General features: G+C 58.9%; 1 protein-coding gene across 1 annotated transcript in view; it reads right to left on the bottom strand.

The window, feature by feature from the left end:
• Positions 1-361: 361 nt before the first annotated feature.
• CROCC2 (ciliary rootlet coiled-coil, rootletin family member 2) overlaps positions 362-19,133 on the bottom strand; it is an 83,932-nt gene continuing 65,160 nt past the window's right edge. Inside the window, exons 28-31 of the mRNA XM_024928027.4 lie at positions 11,893-12,042; positions 4,810-4,941; positions 3,849-4,028; positions 362-2,473 (exon numbers count right to left, since the gene is read on the bottom strand). Coding sequence (XP_024783795.3) covers positions 2,387-2,473; positions 3,849-4,028; positions 4,810-4,941; positions 11,893-12,042 — 549 coding nt within the window. The 3' untranslated portion in view covers positions 362-2,386. The remainder of the gene's footprint in view (positions 2,474-3,848; positions 4,029-4,809; positions 4,942-11,892; positions 12,043-19,133) is intronic.

The following is a 19,133-nucleotide window of genomic DNA, read 5'->3' as shown; positions in this document are numbered from 1 at the left end:
ACGGCTCTGCCTGCCCCCTCACTGGGCAGATGGGTCTGGGGCGAGGCCGGTGGAGGGGGAGCCCTGGCCTTGGCTGTCGGGTCCCTGGGCCTGACCCCTCCTGTCGACCTGGTGCAGACTTGTCCCAAAGCAAGGCTTCCTCCTCATCTGCAAACCAGGTGCTCAAAGGGCTGCTGTGAGAACAGAGGGAGAGCTCTCCAAACCCCAGCACGGTTCTCAGTCATCATGAGACCGGAACACAGAGGCCCACGCACGACCGCTGGACATGTTTAAGAAAATGCCAATGTATTTCCACTAGAAAAATCCTCTTTTCCTAAATACATGTCTTTATGTTGAATAAGTTAAAATAGCATCTCCTATGCTGATTCAACTATTTATTAAAATTCAAAATTCGGAGGCCCCCACATGCATTTCAAATGTTCCCCATGAGCAGCCAGGGCAAGGAGGGTCCTGAAGCTGCCGAGAACGAGCTGTCTCATCACGGGTGCCTTTCACTGTGATGCTGAGAAATCAGCTGGGCCCCTCCCACCTGCGGTGCGTTCCCTTCCTCTGCAGCCACGCTGGGCGCCTCCCCTGTGCTGGGAGCTTCAGTCCCTTTGGGCGCTGCAGGGATGCAAAGAGGGTGGCGTGGACACCGCATTCCCGGGGACACATGGGGGCTCCTGCTGCCGGGGGCTGGAGGGACCGATGCTGAGTCTCCTGCCCACAACTGGGAACCTTGAACTTCTGTTCCTCCCTCCCGCCCTGGCCATCCCTCAGGCCCTTCTGCTGGGCTGCAGAGCGGGAGGCCCCCTCTATGAGGAGACTGCGGATGGGGAAGGAAGGCAGGGAAGGGACATGCCTACTAAGTGCCAGGCCCTGAGCACCACACGCTGCCTCTCAGTGACCCCCTCCACCCGCCATCTGGCAGAGCGCTCTCCAGCAGTGGGGGCAGGCCTGCCTGCTGTCCTCCACCCCTGACTGGCCATGGCAGGGGGTGCCTATCGGGGCACCTGTGCCACCACTGACTCCTCCTTTGCCCAGAGTAACATCCACTCATGGGTCACCAAGCTCTTCCCCTCAGAGCCCAGGCTGAGCCTCAGAATCCTTCTCAACACAGCCACCAACAATCAGGCAGAGGTAACAGACAGGAAGGAGCCTATATGCCCACCTCTCTTGAGTTATTGATTTTGCACGATTTACAGCATATGGTAACTCCATTACTAAATCCACCAGAAAACCAGGTGTGCCAGGACAGACTATTTTAAGTCCCAGAGTGATCTTGAAATAGACACTGTTGCACATTCAGCCAAGGCTCACAGTAACTGTGATGGGGTGGGGGCCGGGAGCCTCTGGCCTTGCACCCTTAGGCCAGAGTCCTTGCGACCGGGACGGGAGGCCCCTGTGGCACATGCAGGGATTCACTGGGCTGGCTGGTGCCCCACAGATATCACAAATGACCACCTATAAAGCATGCGGCCCTTTGGAGAGGAGAACAAGTCACTCTGAGCAACGGTGATGGAGACGAGGAGTGCAGATGGACACAGGTGGCCCACGCCACAGGCCCAAGATGGCCGCCTGGGTCTCCATAGCAACCCAGCCGGAGTCCCGCAGGACCATTCCCAGCATTTCCAGGCCGGGAACATGGGAGGCTCTGTAACAGCTTTAAGTGTTACACTCCCCTTCTCCTGGCGGCCAGTGAGTCACGGGGACTTGAATCTGAGTCACTTCCAGCCACCTGCCACCGTGACGGCCGCAGTTCCTGGATGCGGAGGCTTGCAGCCGCTGGGCGTGGGGATGTGGTGGCTGGCCTTGCAGGACATTATGTTTTTGGCTCCGGTTGGTGGAAATGTTTCCCACGTGTTTTCCCGTGTTTACAGAGCTGAGGGCACGGAATGAAGCCGGGGAAGCCAGGCTGACAGGGCCTGGCCCCGGGGGTCTTGTCAGAGCAGCTCCTCCAAAGCGGAAACGGAGTGCCAGGCGGGGGCAGGCTGGGAGGGTGCCAGGCGGGGGCAGGCTGTGAGGATGCCCAAGCCCCCGCTCTCTGCCGGAGGGGAAGGGGCTGTCAGAGATGAGCGACCCGCAGCATGGTCCAGCACCAGCTGCAGGCCGAGTCTCCAGGGGCGGGAGGAGCTCTGCGGTCAGCAGGCTCAGAGTGTGCCACTGCCTGAGGACCCTGAAGAGTGAGTGGTGGCCCGGGCGGTGGCTGCCTGCACCCTGTGCTTTCTGCTGTCATCGTGCCCACCCCATCTGAGCTTTGTCCCTCTTGTGCAGAGCACAAGGCATTGGTTTTCCCAACAGTGGTTCCCCCAGCAGCCTAGGGCCTCCAGCACCTTCCCCAGGGCCGCCTGCCCCTGGCCAGTCAGGGCTGAAGGCAGCTAGGCTGCTGGGTGGTATGCAGCAGGGCTCACTGTCCTGTCTGGAAGGCCTGGCCGAGGTGGGCCTGTTGCCGCCACTGCACTTCCTGGTCCAGTTGCTCCTTTAGGCTGGCCACCTGGGGACAGGACAGTGGCTCAGGTCAGGTGGGCAGGCTGCACGGCCAGGGCCCCAGGGCATAGAGGCATGGAGGGCTCTGTGACAGGAAGGGCTGGAGGCCATGGGCCACAGCTCCCAAGGAGAGGTGGCATGCATGGGACAGAAACATCAGGCAGACGTCAGACTGACTCCTTTGCTGCCAGAGAGGGATGCGCAGTTCCACCTCTCACCACGGATCCCCACCCTGCCCACCTGTGGAGGCCTCAGGAGTATGGCCACCGCGCACCCTTGGTGGATGGGCCCGCTTCTATTCAGGCACTCAGAATGAGGCTGGGTGCAGTGGCTCACGCCTGTAATCCCAGCACTTTGGGTGGCCGAGGCGGGCCTTGGGCATCAGGATCACCTGAGGTCAGGAGTTTGAGACCAGCCTGGCCAACATGGTGAAACCCCGTCTCTACTAACAATACAAAAAACTAGCCAGGCATGGTGGTGGGTGCCTGCAATCCCAGCTACTCTGGAGGCTGAGGCAGGAGAATCACTTGAACCCAGCAGGTGGAGGTTGCAGTGAGCCGAGATCGCGCCACTGCACACCAACCCAGGCGACAGAGTGAGAATCCATTTCAAACAAAACAAAACAAAACAAAACAAAACAAAACACTCAGAATGATAAGGAAATAAATAAATGTCCTTTTGCTAATAAATTTAGCAAAAGTGCCTTGGTGGTCGGGGACCCTAACTTGGGGATGACACTGGGCAGTCAGGTCACCTCCTGGGCCTCAGTTTCCTCATCTGTAAAATGAACAGACAGCTCTAAGGTCCTGATAGCTCTGAGCTCTAAGGCTCAGTGGTTCAGCCCAGCAGGTCTGTCACGTGTACATATGCATGTGTGGGTGTGCAGTGCACACACACGCCCAAGGCTTGGCTATGCTTCCTTATCCACCTCACTGTGCCCACCTCATCCCCACAGGTGCCACGTGTGCCATTGTTTTCCCTTTGTGACTCTGAAGGACAGGTGCAGGGGCCGCCTCTGCTACAACTGTGCATGCTGGGTGCTGTCTAAGCACCTCACACATAATGACAGCTCAGTCGCCCAGTGACCCCTGACAGGAGCTGTCCTCACTACCCCACTTTAGAGACAGGGCAATGGAGGCTCAGAGAGGGTGGTGACCTGCCCCAGAATCCACACTTCACCTCCCAGTGGGATAAACCTCGTGCCGTCGAGAGCAAAGAAGTGCAGGCAGTGCCCGGAGCAGGTCTGGAGCCCACTGGGTGGCAGTGGAGAGCCCCTGTTGCTAGAGGACTTCAAGAAGTCAACCCTACTGGGTGACTGTGGGGATGCCAGTCCTCTGTCCCTGCCTCTTCCCTCACCCAGGGGGCTGGGGTCCCGACCTTACCTGCTCTTCCAGCACCTTCACCCGCTGCTGGTGGGTCCATTCTTGGGACTCCAGGGCCTGTGTGGCCTGCGGCCGGGCCCCATGGAGACGCTCTGCCTCTGTGGCCAGGTCCCGCTGGTGCTGAGCTGTCAGGTCCTGGAGCCGCTGGGTGTGGGCCTGCTCCATCTCTGTCATCTGGGCCTGGAGCAAGAACTCGGGCATCTCACTGCTGTCTCTCACTGAGGGCCGCACAGAATCCCAGGGCAGGAGTGCCACAGGGTGTTTCACCTGTCCTTGTGGGCCCCACTACGCTCTGCCGGTGTTGACCTGGCCAGGACTGCCCAGCAGACCTGGGGTTAGGTGCACATGTTCAGCCCGTGGGCCTTGGGTTTGGTTTGGCTGGGCTGGAGACTAAGCCACAGCCTCAGGGTGGGCCTAAAATCTGTTTTCATGGCACCCCAGGTTCCTTTTGGCTGGGCTGGGTGTCCGGAGGGCATCGAAGTTTGATTCTTGCCCATCCTGCCCCCATCCCCTGCTGGTTTCTGAGGATGGGGGTATGTCCAATGTGGACAGGATGAATGAAGCCTCTGAGGCCCCTTCTGTGGGTGTCAGGCCCCTAGGCCTCAGGGGATTCCCTCGCCCCAACACAAGCAGGTAGCAGCCTCTGGCCATGCCCCACAGGCCTCTCTGACCTCCCTCGCCTGGCCCTTGTGCTGCTCTACAGAGCCCGGGCCTGGCTCCCACGGGGACTTCAATGTCTCAGAAAGGGCAGGAGCCTTGGGTCCTGGTTCCAGCTCTGCCTGGGGCCTTGGTCTGAGTCTGTATCCATCACATGCAGAAGCTGGTCCAGCCACCCTCCCCATGTGTGCACGTGTGAGATGGAGGTACACCAGCCACCCCTCTGGAACTGACACCCTCCTGGATCCCACCCCAGGTCTGCCCCCAAGCCTGGGGTTCGCAGAGCTCCACTGGCCCAGTTGACCTGCAGCTGCTGATTTTGCCTCAGGGCTCCGTCCACCTCCTGGTGCAGGCTGTTCAGAGACTGGTCCAGCTGCTCCTTCTCAGCCCCCAGCCTCGCCACATCCTCCTCCCTCTTCAGTGTCTCTTGCTCCATCTGCAGAGATCCCAGGAGGCAGAACCTGTGGCCTCCTGGCAGGGAGTGAGGTCAGGCCAGCCCTCCTCTGGGAGCACAGGGATGCCTCTGGGAAGGACTCTGAATTCCCCTAAGAGCTGGCAGCGTCAGGAAGGGCACTGCCCTGGGCCAGGACCCCTGGCCTCACCCAGGTCTATCCAATATCTGCAGCCAGAGTGACAGCTTAAGGAGGAGCATAGGGCCAAGTCCCCACCCAGCTACAGAGCAGCAGATGGCCCCATCAACATCCTCAATGGGGGACTCCCTACATCTTTTAAGGTGACATCCCAGGAGCTACCCCGCAAACCCCTTCTCAGTGTTCCTCCAGGTCCCATGAGCCATGATCGCCTGCACTCTCTGGCACCTGCCTTCTGCTGTTGGCACTCAGGATCTGCTGAGCTCGTACAGGCACAGGCCCTGAGAGCTGGGTACACTTGCTGTCTCAATCCCAACAAACCTGTGGCGTTGGCATCACTATCCCCACCGTCTGTCCTCCTTGTAGGCTGCAGGCTGCCCCAGTGTGCTCCCTCCTTAGTCACCCACTCCCTACCCCATGGGTATAGGTCAGGAGGGATAAGCTGCAGGTTAAAAATCAGGGAAGGTTACCCAGGAAACAGACATTTTCTATGGGAAAGTTGGCAGGGACCTTTTGTTCCCTTGCGAATGGGCCCTCTGGAGGAAAGGATTGAATCTAAGAGTTCTCTCTTACAGAGAGCAGCACTGGGAGAGGAACACCGTCCACCAGCCCCAGACAGCCTGCTTCCAGCGCCCCCAGATGGCCTGGGGCATGCCTCATGGGGGGTTGGTGTGGAAGGGATCCCATGATGTCACAGGCTCATTGGGCCAGGCAGGCGCTGAAGCAGGCCTGGAACCCAGGCCCTGCTCTCCCAACCAGGCTGCCTCCAGGCTCTGCCGTGCCCAGCCCCGAGGGTCCTGCCTGCTGGGGCTGTGTCCACAGGGGTGACAGCCTTGGGCTGGAGTGCCAGGTCAGTCCTCTGTTGGCCCCAATGCCCTCTGTCGGGTGCTGGCCCTGGCCCAGGATTGGGCAGCAGACCTGGGGCTCAGTGCACACACTTGGCACACCACAAACCTGCCCTCTTAGCTTCAGGGCTGGAGCAGGCCTGGTTTCGGGCCCTAAGATAGAGGGGATAACTTGCATGGGTAAAGTTTGTTACAGGGTCAGTGGTTGGAACTTTACAAAAAATAAGGGTTCCTTTCTTCTTCAGGACTGAGAAAAACAGAGAGTCCCCTGCACTGAAAAAGGAAGTCCTGTTTCTTTAAAAATCCAGTTACACTCCTGGAAGTGCATGTTATAAAGAGAAGAGAAAAGTGAAATCCAAAATAAATAAACGGCCACATCCGGGTTTCCCCTCCTGAGACACCAATAAAGGGTTTATGGGTTTGTGGGCCCCTCACAGCTGACCTCCTGGAACTCATTAGCTGTTCCTTCCCTCCCCCTCCTCAGGCTCCAGGGACTCGCGGCGGGCACTGTGCCCACAGCTGGCTCTGCGTCCCTGGGCAGTGCTGTCGCAACCAGGGCTGATGCAAGCCCCCTGTTCCTCCACCCCCAGCAGCGTCCACGGGAGGCCCCAACACCCTGGCTCCATGGCGCTGGGCCCCCTTCAGTAATAGCAGCAGGGGCTGGTGACTGGACCCCATTGGCTGGCCCTACTCTGGAGGGCAGGTGGTCCTTTGTGGACAAGCTGGCTGGTGGCTTTCGTGACTGTCCTGACCTGCTGGCCCCTGTCCCCTGGGCAGGCTGGGCTGCGGGGCCTTCTGCAGGTGGCAGTGAGTCCTTGGGAAGGGCCACCCTGCTCTGGGGTTCACCCCTGAGGCCTCAGCACCTGCCTTCCCCACTTCACAGATGGGGGCACTGACCCTGCAGGGGCCAGCTCAGCAGATGCCATCCTCCCCTCCCCCATCCTGAGTGCCCGTCATCCTTCCAGCTGCCTCCTCTGGAGCCCCGTCCCACTCTGGGGCCCCCTGCCTACTCCCAGAAGGGGGCTGTGAGGGCATCAGAACCCTGGGCCCACAGCTGGTGCAGCCCGCTCTGCAGGGCCAGCCTGGGTGGCTGTGTGGGCACCTTCCCTGTTCCTGCAGGGCCTCAGCAGCACACAGCAGAGGGACAAGGGGCTGTCCCCCAGGTTCCACGGATGGAAGTCCAAAGACACCTGCCCTTCCCACCCCTCCCCCTGTGCCATCCAGCCTGGGATGGTGAACAAACTTCCCAAGGAGAACAAGCTCGAGCCCCCCAGGACGCTGGAGGTGGGAGCTTGTGGATGGGTTGTGGAGCCGGCAACACCGGCTTGGCTTTCCAGGCCTGTCCCTACAGCTGGGTGACCCACAGGTTACCTTGACCTCTGGCTCTCCTTGATCTCGGCGGCCACTCTGAGGCTGCATGAGCAAGGGTGGCAGGAGAGTAGCTGGGAGGGGGTGGGTGTGGGGCTCTGGGGTCAAGGGGCCATGAGGAGGCCTGGGTAGTGGGCAACAGGGCCCAGGGATGCCGAGCTGGAGGCAGCCCCTCCAAAAGCGTCCGGTCCAGAGGGAGGTGGGCACAGCTTCCGCGGGGACTCTGGCCTCAGGCCACCAGGACTACCCCACCCTGCACCTTGGACCCACAGGGTGGGTGGGAGCTGTGCCCATGTGCCCATGTGATGCACCACCCTCTCCACTCAGCCCCGTTTGTGAGCCAGTCGCCGTGCAGGACACTGACGGTGCCCTGGAGTCATTTAAACAACCCATGCTGTAGAAAGGGCAGTGTCCAGCCCTGAAGCCCTGGAGAGCCACCATGTCCCCATCAGGGAGGAGCCCAACTGTGCAGACAGCTTGAGAGGCCGGCATCAAGGAGAGGAGGATGAACAGAAAGAGGGATCGGTGTGAGGCCACCCCGTGGGCTGGGACCATGTGCCCACTCTGCCCTCACCTGCCAGGTGGGGGCCCTGCATGCACCCAGACCCTGCTGTGGGGGGCAGCGAGACCCCCAGTGTGAGTGCCTGGGTGTGTGTGGAGTGAGTGCCTGGGTGTGTGTGCTGGGTGTGTGGAGTGAGTGCCTGGGTGTGTGTGGAGTGCCTGGGTGAGTGTGGAGTGCCTGGGTGTGTGTGTGGAGTGAGTGCCTGGGTGTGTGTGGAGTGAGTGCCTGGGTGTGTGTGGAGTGAGTGCCTGGGTGTGTGTGCTGGGTGTGTGGAGTGAGTGCCTGGGTGTGTGTGGAGTGCCTGGGTGTGTGTGGAGTGAGTGCCTGGGTGTGTGTGTGGAGTGAGTGCCTGGGTGTGTGTGGAGTGAGTGCCTGGGTGTGTGTGGAGTGAGTGCCTGGGTGTGTGTGGAGTGAGTGCCTGGGTGTGTGTGGAGTGGGTGCCTGGGTGTGTGTGTGGAGTGAGTGCCTGGGTGTGTGTGGAGTGAGTGCCTGGGTGTGTGTGGAGTGGGTGCCTGGGTGTGTGTGGAGTGAGTGCCTGGGTGTATGTGGAGTGGGTGCCTGGGTGTGTGTGGAGTGGGTGCCTGGGTGTGTGTGTGGAGTGAGTGCCTGGGTGTGTGTGGAGTGAGTGCCTGGGTGTGTGTGGAGTGAGTGCCTGGGTGTGTGTGTGGAGTGCCTGGGTGTGTGTGGAGTGAGTGCCTGGGTGTGTGTGGAGTGGGTGCCTGGGTGTGTGTGGAGTGGGTGCCTGGGTGTGTGTGGAGTGAGTGCCTGGGTGTGTGTGGAGTGGCTGCCTGGGTGTGTGTGGAGTGCCTGGGTGTGTGTGTGTGGAGTGCCTGGGTGTGTGTGTGTGGAGTGAGTGCCTGGGTGTGTGTGGAGTGCCTGGGTGTGTGTGTGTGTGGAGTGCCTGGGTGTGTGTGTGGAGTGAGTGCCTGGGTGTGTGTGTGGAGTGCCTGGGTGTGTGTGTGGAGTGAGTGCCTGGGTGTGTGTGTGTGTGTGGAGTGAGTGCCTGGGTGTGTGTGTGGAGTGAGTGCCTGGGTGTGTGTGCTGGGTGTGTGGAGTGAGTGCCTGGGTGTGTGTGCTGGGTGTGTGGAGTGAGTGCCTGGGTGTGTGTGTGGAATGAGTGCCTGGGTGTGTGTGGAGTGAGTGCCTGGGTGTGTGTGTGTGGAGTGAGTGCCTGGGTGTGTGTGTGGAGTGAGTGCCTGGGTGTGTGTGTGTGGAGTGAGTGCCTGGGTGTGTGTGTGGAGTGAGTGCCTGGGTGTGTGTGTGTGGAGTGAGTGCCTGGGTGTGTGTGTGGAGTGAGTGCCTGGGTGTGTGTGTGTGGAGTGAGTGCCTGGGTGTGTGTGTGTGGAGTGAGTGCCTGGGTGTGTGTGTGGAGTGAGTGCCTGGGTGTGTGTGTGTGGAGTGAGTGCCTGGGTGTGTGTGTGGAGTGCCTGGGTGTGTGTGTGGAGTGAGTGCCTGGGTGTGTGTGCTGGGTGTGTGGAGTGAGTGCCTGGGTGTGTGTGCTGGGTGTGTGGAGTGAGTGCCTGGGTGTGTGTGTGGAATGAGTGCCTGGGTGTGTGTGGAGTGAGTGCCTGGGTGTGTGTGTGTGGAGTGCCTGGGTGTGTGTGTGGAGTGAGTGCCTGGGTGTGTGTGTGTGGAGTGACTGCCTGGGTGTGTGTGTGGAGTGAGTGCCTGGGTGTGTGTGTGTGGAGTGAGTGCCTGGGTGTGTGTGTGTGGAGTGCCTGGGTGTGTGTGTGTGGAGTGCCTGGGTGTGTGTGGAGTGAGTGCCTGGGTGTGTGTGTGTGGAGTGAGTGCCTGGGTGTGTGTGTGTGGAGTGAGTGCCTGGGTGTGTGGAGTGAGTGCCTGGGTGTGTGTGGAGTGAGTGCCTGGGTGTGTGTGTGGAGTGGCTGCCTGGGTGTGTGTGGAGTGCCTGGGTGTGTGTGGAGTGAGTGCCTGGGTGTGTGTGTGTGGAGTGAGTGCCTGGGTGTGTGTGTGTGGAGTGAGTGCCTGGGTGTGTGTGCTGGGTGTGTGTGGAGTGAGTGCCTGGGTGTGTGTGGAGTGAGTGCCTGGGTGTGTGTGTGGAGTGAGTGCCTGGGTGTGTGTGCTGGGTGTGTGGAGTGAGTGCCTGGGTGTGTGTGTGTGGAGTGAGTGCCTGGGTGTTTGTGTGGAGTGAGTGCCTGGGTGTGTGTGTGGAGTGAGTGCCTGGGTGTGTGTGTGTGGAGTGAGTGCCTGGGTGTGTGTGTGGAGTGAGTGCCTGGGTGTGTGTGTGTGGAGTGAGTGCCTGGGTGTGTGTGGAGTGAGTGCCTGGGTGTGTGTGTGTGGAGTGAGTGCCTGGGTGTGTGTGTGGAGTGAGTGCCTGGGTGTGTGTGGAGTGAGTGTGCCTGGGTGTGTGTGTGGAGTGAGTGTGCCTGGGTGTGTGTGTGGAGTGAGTGCCTGGGTGTGTGTGTGTGGAGTGAGTGCCTGGGTGTGTGTGTGTGGAGTGAGTGCCTGGGTGTGTGTGTGTGGAGTGCCTGGGTGTGTGTGGAGTGAGTGCTTGGGTGTGTGTGGAATGCTCACAGAGGACAAGAGAGCTGCCTCTCAGGTGATGGGGAGGGGGTGCTGTACATAGCAGGCTCCTCCTCGGTGGGCCCAGAGTGACGGCTGGGGTGCAGGCTCCCAGAAGCTCTGCCTGCTTCCTGGAATGCCATTTCCTCTTTATTGGGCTGTTTCCCTATCAGTCGACCTGGCGGCTGTGCGCCCCTCATCTCCCCGCGAATGGTTCTGCTCCGTCTGGTTTCATGCGTGGGAGCCAGGTCCACCTGCGTCCAGGGGCCGAGCTCAGTGGCCAGGACCACCGGATCACCCACCCGATAGCAGGGTGCCTCCACCTGGCCTCACCTCTGCGGCCCACCCCTGGACACAGTGGTCTACGTTTGTCTGACCTTTGGGCTTGGAAACCCTGTCTTGCACCGGGGAGGCGGGGGGATGACAGGAGTGGGTGATGACCGTCACTTCACCCCTTGACCACTGAGCTCTTCCTGGTCTCTCACCCTGTCTGCCCAGGCCCTACCGGGAGCTCAGGGGCCACTATCCTTGTGAGCGTTGAGAGGGGAGGTTGTGGGGCACCTGCACAGACTGGCCCACCTGTTGCTCCAGCAGCAGGGCACACCCCTGGGGAGGGGCTATCTCCACCATGAGCAGGGGCCTCTGGGGCTCTGGGGTGTGTGATGTGTCAGGCCACTCGGTTTCCAGCAAAGCTGGGCTCAGACACCGGAGACAAAGCCGGGGATTTGCCCCCACCCATGGTGCCTCGCCAGGGAGAGCCAAGGCAGGGTGCACACGACACCACTGGCAGGGCTGTGGCCACCTGCGGGCGTCCTGACCCTGAGCTTAGTACCACCCCGCCGGCAGGTGAGGACACAGAAGCATGCGTGGGCCAGCGCCTCGCCCAGCCGCGCCCCTGCGGACCCCAGCCAGGAGCTCCTCCTTCCTCTCTAAGGACCACCGCTGCCGCCTACCTGTGCGAGCTGAGCGCGCAGCGCCGCGAGCTCCCCCTGCAGACGCGCCCGCTCGGTGCGCAGCGCCGCCGTCTGCTCCTGCAGGACGCGCCTCTCCGCATGCGCCTCGGCCGCCTCCTGCCCGCCGCTGAGCCTCTGCGGCCTGCAGAGCACCTGGGCCGAAGACGCTGGGCGTGGGCCAGGGATTGGGAGGGCCCGAGTTTCTGAGAGCGGGGTCGTTCCATCTGAGGCTGGCTCTGGCCTCAACTTATTTTCTCCTAAACGGCGTGTCCACAGCTGACTCCTCTGTTGTAGGGGTGCTTACTGTACGGCAAGAAATCCAGCCCCCTCACTCCCTGTGGGCCCCTCCAGCCTCAGTTTCCCCATCTGTCAGCGGGGGACTGGATGGTGCCTGGGTCTGTGCAGGCCTGCTCACCTGCTTCCAGCATCTCTCTAGGCCTCCCTTCATGTTGAGGGACTGATTCTGCAAAGGACCACAGGGCCTCTTCCCTGTAGGCCTGTTCACCGCCTCCTGGTGACAGCGTACCCTGCCCTCCTGGTCACCCTCACCTGTCGCAGGGGCTCCAGCGATCCCTCAGCCTTCTGGCACCTGTGCTCCAAGTTGGTGAGCTGTTCTTCCAGCAGCTTCCCCTGCTTGGCCAGGCCTTGGCTGTGCCTCCTGCTCTCTTCAAGAGCCTGGCGCAGCGTTTCCAGTTGCTCCTGGGGGTAAGGAGACACAGGGCCCACCTGGAGACACTGGGGGTGGGAGGCCCTGCAGGGAAACCCTGGCCTCAGGGCATCTGCCTAGACCGTCTGGCAGGACCGTATCGCTGGGATGAAAACAGCAAGAATGTGGTTAAGGACAACCTGAACTGCGTTGATCAGGTGGTTGTGTTTGCAATGTAACCTCAAAGGTGTGGACCCCCAGGAAGCCTGAGACGAAAATCCTGGGGGTCTGGTCTAGCGTGGGCAAAGGCTTGGGCTTGGCAGGTTCTCTGCTGCAGCCAGTGGTCTCAGAGGGCACATCAGTGGCATCCCTGCCCTGCCTCCAGCCTTGGTGGCTCCTACTGCCCTTGGGATAAAGCCTGAGGTGACCCTCCCCAAGGCTCCTGGAGCCTGTTCGGCTCAGGCCCTGCTTGCCCCTTCTGCCATCACACTGCATGTTCTTCTGCTTCAGCTCCCACCTGGGGACATGGCTAGTCCCAAACTGAGCTCAGGAGCTCCAGAGTCCGTGAAGCTGGGATGGCCCATGATCCCCGCTGTGTCCCTCACCCCTGCGCCCTCTTCTCAGCCCCTCTGCCTTCAGCCTGTCCAAACCACCATCATCCACTTGGGACCAGTGACAGCCCTTCAGTTTCCTCACTGTCCCCAGGTGCCACCCCATGATGGATGAGGGTGCATTTCACTTGACTATCATCGGCCATGCCACTGCCTTGCTCTGGGCCTGTGGTGCTCCCAGCTGCCCCCAGGACACTGCCCGGGGAACTCGCCATCCCTTCGGTCACATGCACCTGCTGCCCTCTGTGCACAGCCTCCCCGCTGGCACCCCCACCCTACGCTGCTGCCTCCTCCTCCTGCTTGCAGGAATCCTGCCCCCCTGTCATCCCAGGAGGGAGGATGGCACCCGAGGTGTCCCCTGAGCCCCAGAGCTGGCAGCTGTTGGGCCTTGAGAGGACCCCAGACGTGTGAAGGAGACTGCAAGGCGCCCGTCATTGGAAGCTTGTTGACTGAAAGTTGGCCTGGTCAGGTCTTGATGAGCCCCCAGCCCTTGCACCTTCCTGAGGGTTTTGTGGGAGAAATGGCCAGCTCCTTCTGGGGTGGCCGGATTCTGAAAACACTTTTTTTTTTGGTCCGACACTTTGTTACTTTAAAAAAGGAAAAGAAGGAAGACAATGCTTGTACCTCAGACTGTGATGCTTCACCCTTTGTGCAATTTTGAAAATTATAATTTTCTATATAATTTTCCAGTAGAAAAGCAGAAGTTTTCTGCAAATATGGCTTAAATATTTCATGGCAGTTTTAAGAGGTCCCAAACCTCTTGTAATGACTCAGCTTTTATGGAATTTGAATGAACCGTAATAATTGAGTGGTTCTCCTTTAATCACAGCCCCACTGGCCCCAGTTAGTTGCTCTCATCTCTTGTGTCCCTTTGGCTCTAAATCCTGATGCTGTGTGAGAGGGAGGCTGGCAAAACAAACCTTGAAAATGTGGATTCTGAGGGCTTAAGTAGCTACAGGAAAGAACCCCAGCCCTTCTCCCCCAGAGCTGAGTGCTCAGGGATGAGCCTGGGCTCCAGAGGCTCCTATCCCAGAGACTGAGCAGGGATGAGCCTGGGCTCCAGAGGCTCCTATCCCAGAGACTGAGCAGGGATGAGCCTGGGCTCCAGAGGCTCCTACCCCAGAGCCTGAGCAGGGATGAGCCTGGGCTCCTGAGGCCCCTACCCCAGAGACTGAGCAGGGATGAGCCTGGGCTCCAGAGGCTCCTACCCGAGAGACTGAGCAGGGATGAGCCTGGGCTCTAGAGGCTCCTATCCCAGAGACTGAGCAGGGATGAGCCTGGGCTCCAGAGGCTCCTATCCCAGAGACTGAGCAGGGATGAGCCTGGGCTCCAGAGGCTCCTACCCCAGAGCCTGAGCAGGGATGAGCCTGGGCTCCTGAGGCCCCTACCCCAGAGACTGAGCAGGGATGAGCCTGGGCTCCAGAGGCTCCTACCCCAGAGACTGAGCAGGGATGAGCCTGGGCTCTAGAGGCTCCTATCCCAGAGACTGAGCAGGGATGAGCCTGGGCTCTAGAGGCTCCTATCCCAGAGACTGAGCAGGGATGAGCCTGGGCTCCAGAGGCTCCTACCCCAGAGACTGAGCAGGGATGAGCCTGGGCTCCAGGGGCTCTTACCCCAGAGCCTGAACAGGGATGAGCCTGGGCTCCAGAGGCTCCTACCCCAGAGACTGAGCAGGGATGAGCCTGGGCTCCAGGGGCTCCTACCCCAGAGCCTGAGCAGGGATGAGCCTGGGCTCCAGGGGCTCTTACCCCAGAGCCTGAACAGGGATGAGCCTGGGCTCCAGAGGCTCCTACCCCAGAGACTGAGCAGGGATGAGCCTGGGCTCCAGGGGCTCCTACCCCAGAGCCTGAGCAGGGATGAGCCTGGGCTCTAGAGGCTCCTACCCCAGAGCCTGAGCAGGGATGAGCCTGGGCTCCAGAGGCTCCTACCCCAGAGACTGAGCAGGGATGAGCCTGGGCTCTAGAGGCTCCTATCCCAGAGACTGAGCAGGGATGAGCCTGGGCTCCAGAGGCTCCTATCCCAGAGACTGAGCAGGGATGAGCCTGGGCTCCAGAGGCTCCTACCCCTGAGCCTGAGCAGGGATGAGCCTGGGCTCCAGAGGCTCCTACCCCAGAGACTGAGCAGGGATGAGCCTGGGCTCCAGGGGCTCTTACCCCAGAGCCTGAACAGGGATGAGCCTGGGCTCCAGAGGCTCCTACCCCAGAGACTGAGCAGGGATGAGCCTGGGCTCCAGGGGCTCCTACCCCAGAGCCTGAGCAGGGATGAGCCTGGGCTCTAGAGGCTCCTACCCCAGAGACTGAGCAGGGATGAGCCTGGGCTCCAGAGGCTCCTATCCCAGAGACTGAGCAGGGATGAGCCTGGGCTCCAGAGGCTCCTACCCCAGAGACTGAGCAGGGATGAGCCTGGGCTCCAGAGGTCCTACCCCTGAGCCTGAGCAGGGATGAACCTGGGCTCCAGAGGCTCCTACCCCAGAGACTGAGCAGGGATGAGCCTGGGCTCTAGAGGCTCCTATCCCAGAGACTTAGCAGGGAGGAGCCTGGGCTCCAGAGGCTCCTACCCCAGAGACTGAGCAGGGATGAGCCTGGGCTCCTGAGGCTCCTACCCCAGAGCCTGAGCAGGGATGAGCCTGGGCTCTAGAGGCTCCTACCCCAGAGACTGAGCAGGGATGAGCCTGGGCTCTAGAGGCTCCTATCCCAGAGACTGAGCAGGGATGAGCCTGGGCTCCTGAGGCTCCTACCCCAGAGACTGAGCAGGGATGAGCCTGGGCTCTAGAGGCTCCTACCCCAGAGACTGAGCAGGGATGAGCCTGGGCTCCAGAGGCTCCTACCCCAGAGCCTGAGCAGGGATGAGCCTGGGCTCTAGAGGCTCCTATCCCAGAGACTGAGCAGGGATGAGCCTGGGCTCCAGAGGCTCCTACCCCAGAGACTGAGCAGGGATGAGCCTGGGCTCCAGGGGCTCTTACCCCAGAGCCTGAACAGGGATGAGCCTGGGCTCCAGAGGCTCCTACCCCAGAGAATGAGCAGGGATGAGCCTGGGCTCCAGAGGCTCCTACCCCAGAGCCTGAGCAGGGATGAGCCTGGGCTCTAGAGGCTCCTATCCCAGAGACTGAGCAGGGATGAGCCTGGGCTCCAGAGGCTCCTACCCCAGAGACTGAGCAGGGATGAGCCTGGGCTCCTGAGGCTCCTACCCCAGAGCTGAGTGCTCAGGGATGAGCCTGGGCTCCAGAGGCTCCTACCCCAGAGCCTGAGCAGGGATGAGCTTGGGCTCCAGAGGCTCCTACCCCAGAGACTGAGCAGGGGAGAGCCTGGGCTCCAGAGGCTCCTACCTCAGAGCCTGAGCAGGGATGAGCCTGGGCTCCTGAGGCTCCTACCCCAGAGCCTGAACAGGGATGAGCCTGGGCTCCAGAGGCTCCTACCCCAGAGCCTGAGCAGGGATAAGCCTGGGCTCCAGAGGCTCCTACCCCAGAGACTGAGCAGGGGAGAGCCTGGGCTCCAGAGGCTCCTACCCCAGAGCCTGAGCAGGGATGAGCCTGGGCTCCTGAGGCTCCTACCCCAGAGCCTGAGCAGGGATGAGCCTGGGCTCCAGAGGCTCCTATCCCAGAGACTGAGCAGGGGAGAGCCTGGGATCCAGAGGCTCCTACCCCAGAGCCTCAGCAGGGATGAGCCTGGGCTCCTGAGGCTCCTACCCCAGAGCCTGAGCAGGGATGAGCCTGGGCTCCAGAGGCTCCTACCCCAGAGACTGAGCAGGGGAGAGCCTGGGCTCCAGAGGCTCCTACCCCAGAGCCTGAGCAGGGATGAGCCTGGGCTCCTGAGGCTCCTACCCCAGAGCCTGAGCAGGGATGAGCCTGGGCTTGGAGCCAGCATGTGTGGCTCCAGTGTCAGTCTCCCCATCTGGGGCATGGGTATGATGCAGTCTCACAGGGGTCTCGTTGAGACCAAAAGAAGGCTGGGGCCAGGCGCTGTGGCTCATTCCTGTAATCCCAGCACTTTGGGAGGCTGAGATGGGCAGATTTTCTGAGGTCAGGAGTTCGAGACCAGCCTGGACAACACGATGAAGCCCCATTCCTACTAAAAATACAAAAAATTAGCCGGGTGTGGTCGTGGGCGCCTGTAATCTCAGCTACTTGGGAAGCTGAGGCAGGAGAATCACTTGAACCTGGGAGGCAGAGGTTGCAATGAACCAAGACCGCGCCACTGCACTCCAGCCTGGGCAACGAGAGCAAAACTCTGTCTCAAAAAAAAAAAAAAAAAAAGCAGGCTGGTCGGATGCTGGATTCTGAGATGCCCCCAGGGAAGCTGTTACAAATGAAGGGCTTGCATGGAAGGCTGGGAGTGAAGGCTGGGAAATATTTGAACAGGAGCAGAAGGGACAAAGGCCTCGTTAAGCGTCCTGCCGGCTGCACAGAGAAGGACAGGACAGGTCACAAACACTCGCCAAATCCATCCTTTGGGTTCTGGAATTCGGGTCCTCAGCCTCATACCCATTTATCCACTGGGCGACAATAGGCCAATTCGATTGCCCACTGGCAGGTATCCCCTGGTCTCCCTGCACTGGCGAGCTGCCCCATCCTGCCCTCAGACCAGTCACAGGACAGAGTTAGCTCTGGACAGTCCTCAGATACAAGGGGATCGGAGCCCTTCACTCCACACAGTGGGACTCTGGGGCCAGACAGAGGGCAGGGTCTGGTGCCAGTTCATGGTGGCAGGGCCTCCTCTGGACTCTGGCCTGCCCTGCTGCCTCTGCATCTATTCTACCAGCCTCTCCTGCTTTGACCATACTAGCATTATAGCCTATTGTACTATTCACTTTCAAAATTTTCTTGGAAAATCTCAAACATCTATTCTTTCCTGTAAACTTTGTAATCAGTTTGTCCAGTATTCTCTAAACACATCACAAACAAATAGACAAAACCAAACCAAAAAAGCAAACGACCAATAAACAACTGACAAAGCAGGAGCATAAACAAAGATGCACCCAGACGCTGATCAAAAGAAAACTGTCATCCCTGCCCAAAGCCACAGCCTCTCCAGGAAGATGACGTAAGCAACAAAAAGTGGCACAAACATGCACTCATGCTTTCAAATAACCCCCAAATTTAAGAAGAAATAAAAATGGAAACTTCTAGAAAACTGGTAAAAAGGAAAAGAACTCACATCAAAAACTGATGGGACACGTACCAAACCACAATTAGGGAAAATGGGATCACATTAAATGCTCTTACTATTAAAGAGAAAGCCCAAGCATAAACAAATTACTTATTCCTTTCAAGAAATAAGAAAAATTACAACAAAAAGAGGGTGTTGGCTGGATGTGGTGGCTCATGCCTGTAATCCCAGCACTTTGGGAGGCTGAGGTGGGTGGATCACTTGAGCTCAGGAGTTTGAGACTAGCCTAGGCAACACGGTTTAACACCATCTCTACAAAAAAAAAAAAGAAAAGAAAAGGAAAGAAAAAAAATACAAAAGTTAGCCAGGTGTAGTGGCATGTGCCTGTAGTCCCAGCTACTCAAGAGGCTGAAGTGGGAGGATCGCTTGAGCCCAGGAGGTAGAGACTGCAGTGAGCCGAAATCATGCCACTGCACTCTAGCCTGGGTGACAGAGCAAGACCCTCAAAAAAAAAAAAAAAGTAAACTAAAAATAAAAATAGAGTGTTCCTAGAAATAAAAGCTGAAATCAATAAACTAAACAAAAATAAAAGAAGAGATACATTGATTCTTTGAAAAGAGGAATAAAACATGAACCGTTGGCAAATCAGATTAAGGGAAAGAAACAAATCTCCAACACGAAGGACAGAAACAGATATAACTCCACATGTAAATAAGGTACAACTACGCATATAAAGCAGGTGTAACTGCTGACAAGACCATGTATATAACGAAGATGATGCTAAGCAGACGTATGTGCAGGTCTTTGGCAATGTATTGAATGTGTAAGATGAGTTACACTCCCACAGGGCAAAACTGACCCGAGAAGAAATGGAAAACGAAAGCAGACCCTTGACGGAAAAGAGATTGGAAAGGGAATTAAAGTGTATTCTTTATGATGACAGCTGCGGAATATGTACAGGGGAGTTCAATGAACCTCTCAAGAAAAGTTATTTTGAGTGTTCCAGGTGATGGAAAAAGTGGAAAGCCCACCAACTCATTTTATAAAATAATACAATTTTCTTAACACAAATAAATCTGAAAACTATGTCACCATAAAGGAATTACAGATGCAAAAATTCTTGACAAAACACTGAAAGTAATCAAGTCTGACTGTGGCTCAGTGTCCACCTTGTGGGCCATGCCGGCCCTAAGCTGCTCTGCTAGCTGTGGGCATATGTGGACCCTGGAAACTTTTAGAACCTGTGACTGACGCTGAGTTGAGCCCCCACAGGCGGGTGACCTGCAAGGCTGGCACTGGGGATGTGGGGAGCTGGGGGGGTGGGTGTGGCACGTGGGCACAGCGGGGGAAGGAAGCCTGGGCAAGAGTCCAAGAACGCCGTGAGCTTCCCTGAGCCACGGAGGCTGTGACTGGGCGCCAGTCCAAGGG

The sequence above is a fragment of the Pan paniscus genome, chromosome 13, assembly GCF_029289425.2.
Source record: "Pan paniscus chromosome 13, NHGRI_mPanPan1-v2.0_pri, whole genome shotgun sequence".
In the NCBI taxonomy this organism is placed as follows: domain Eukaryota; kingdom Metazoa; phylum Chordata; class Mammalia; order Primates; family Hominidae; genus Pan; species Pan paniscus.
The sequence above is the reverse complement of the archived record's forward strand: the minus strand, read 5'-3'. Positions and strand labels throughout refer to the sequence as shown.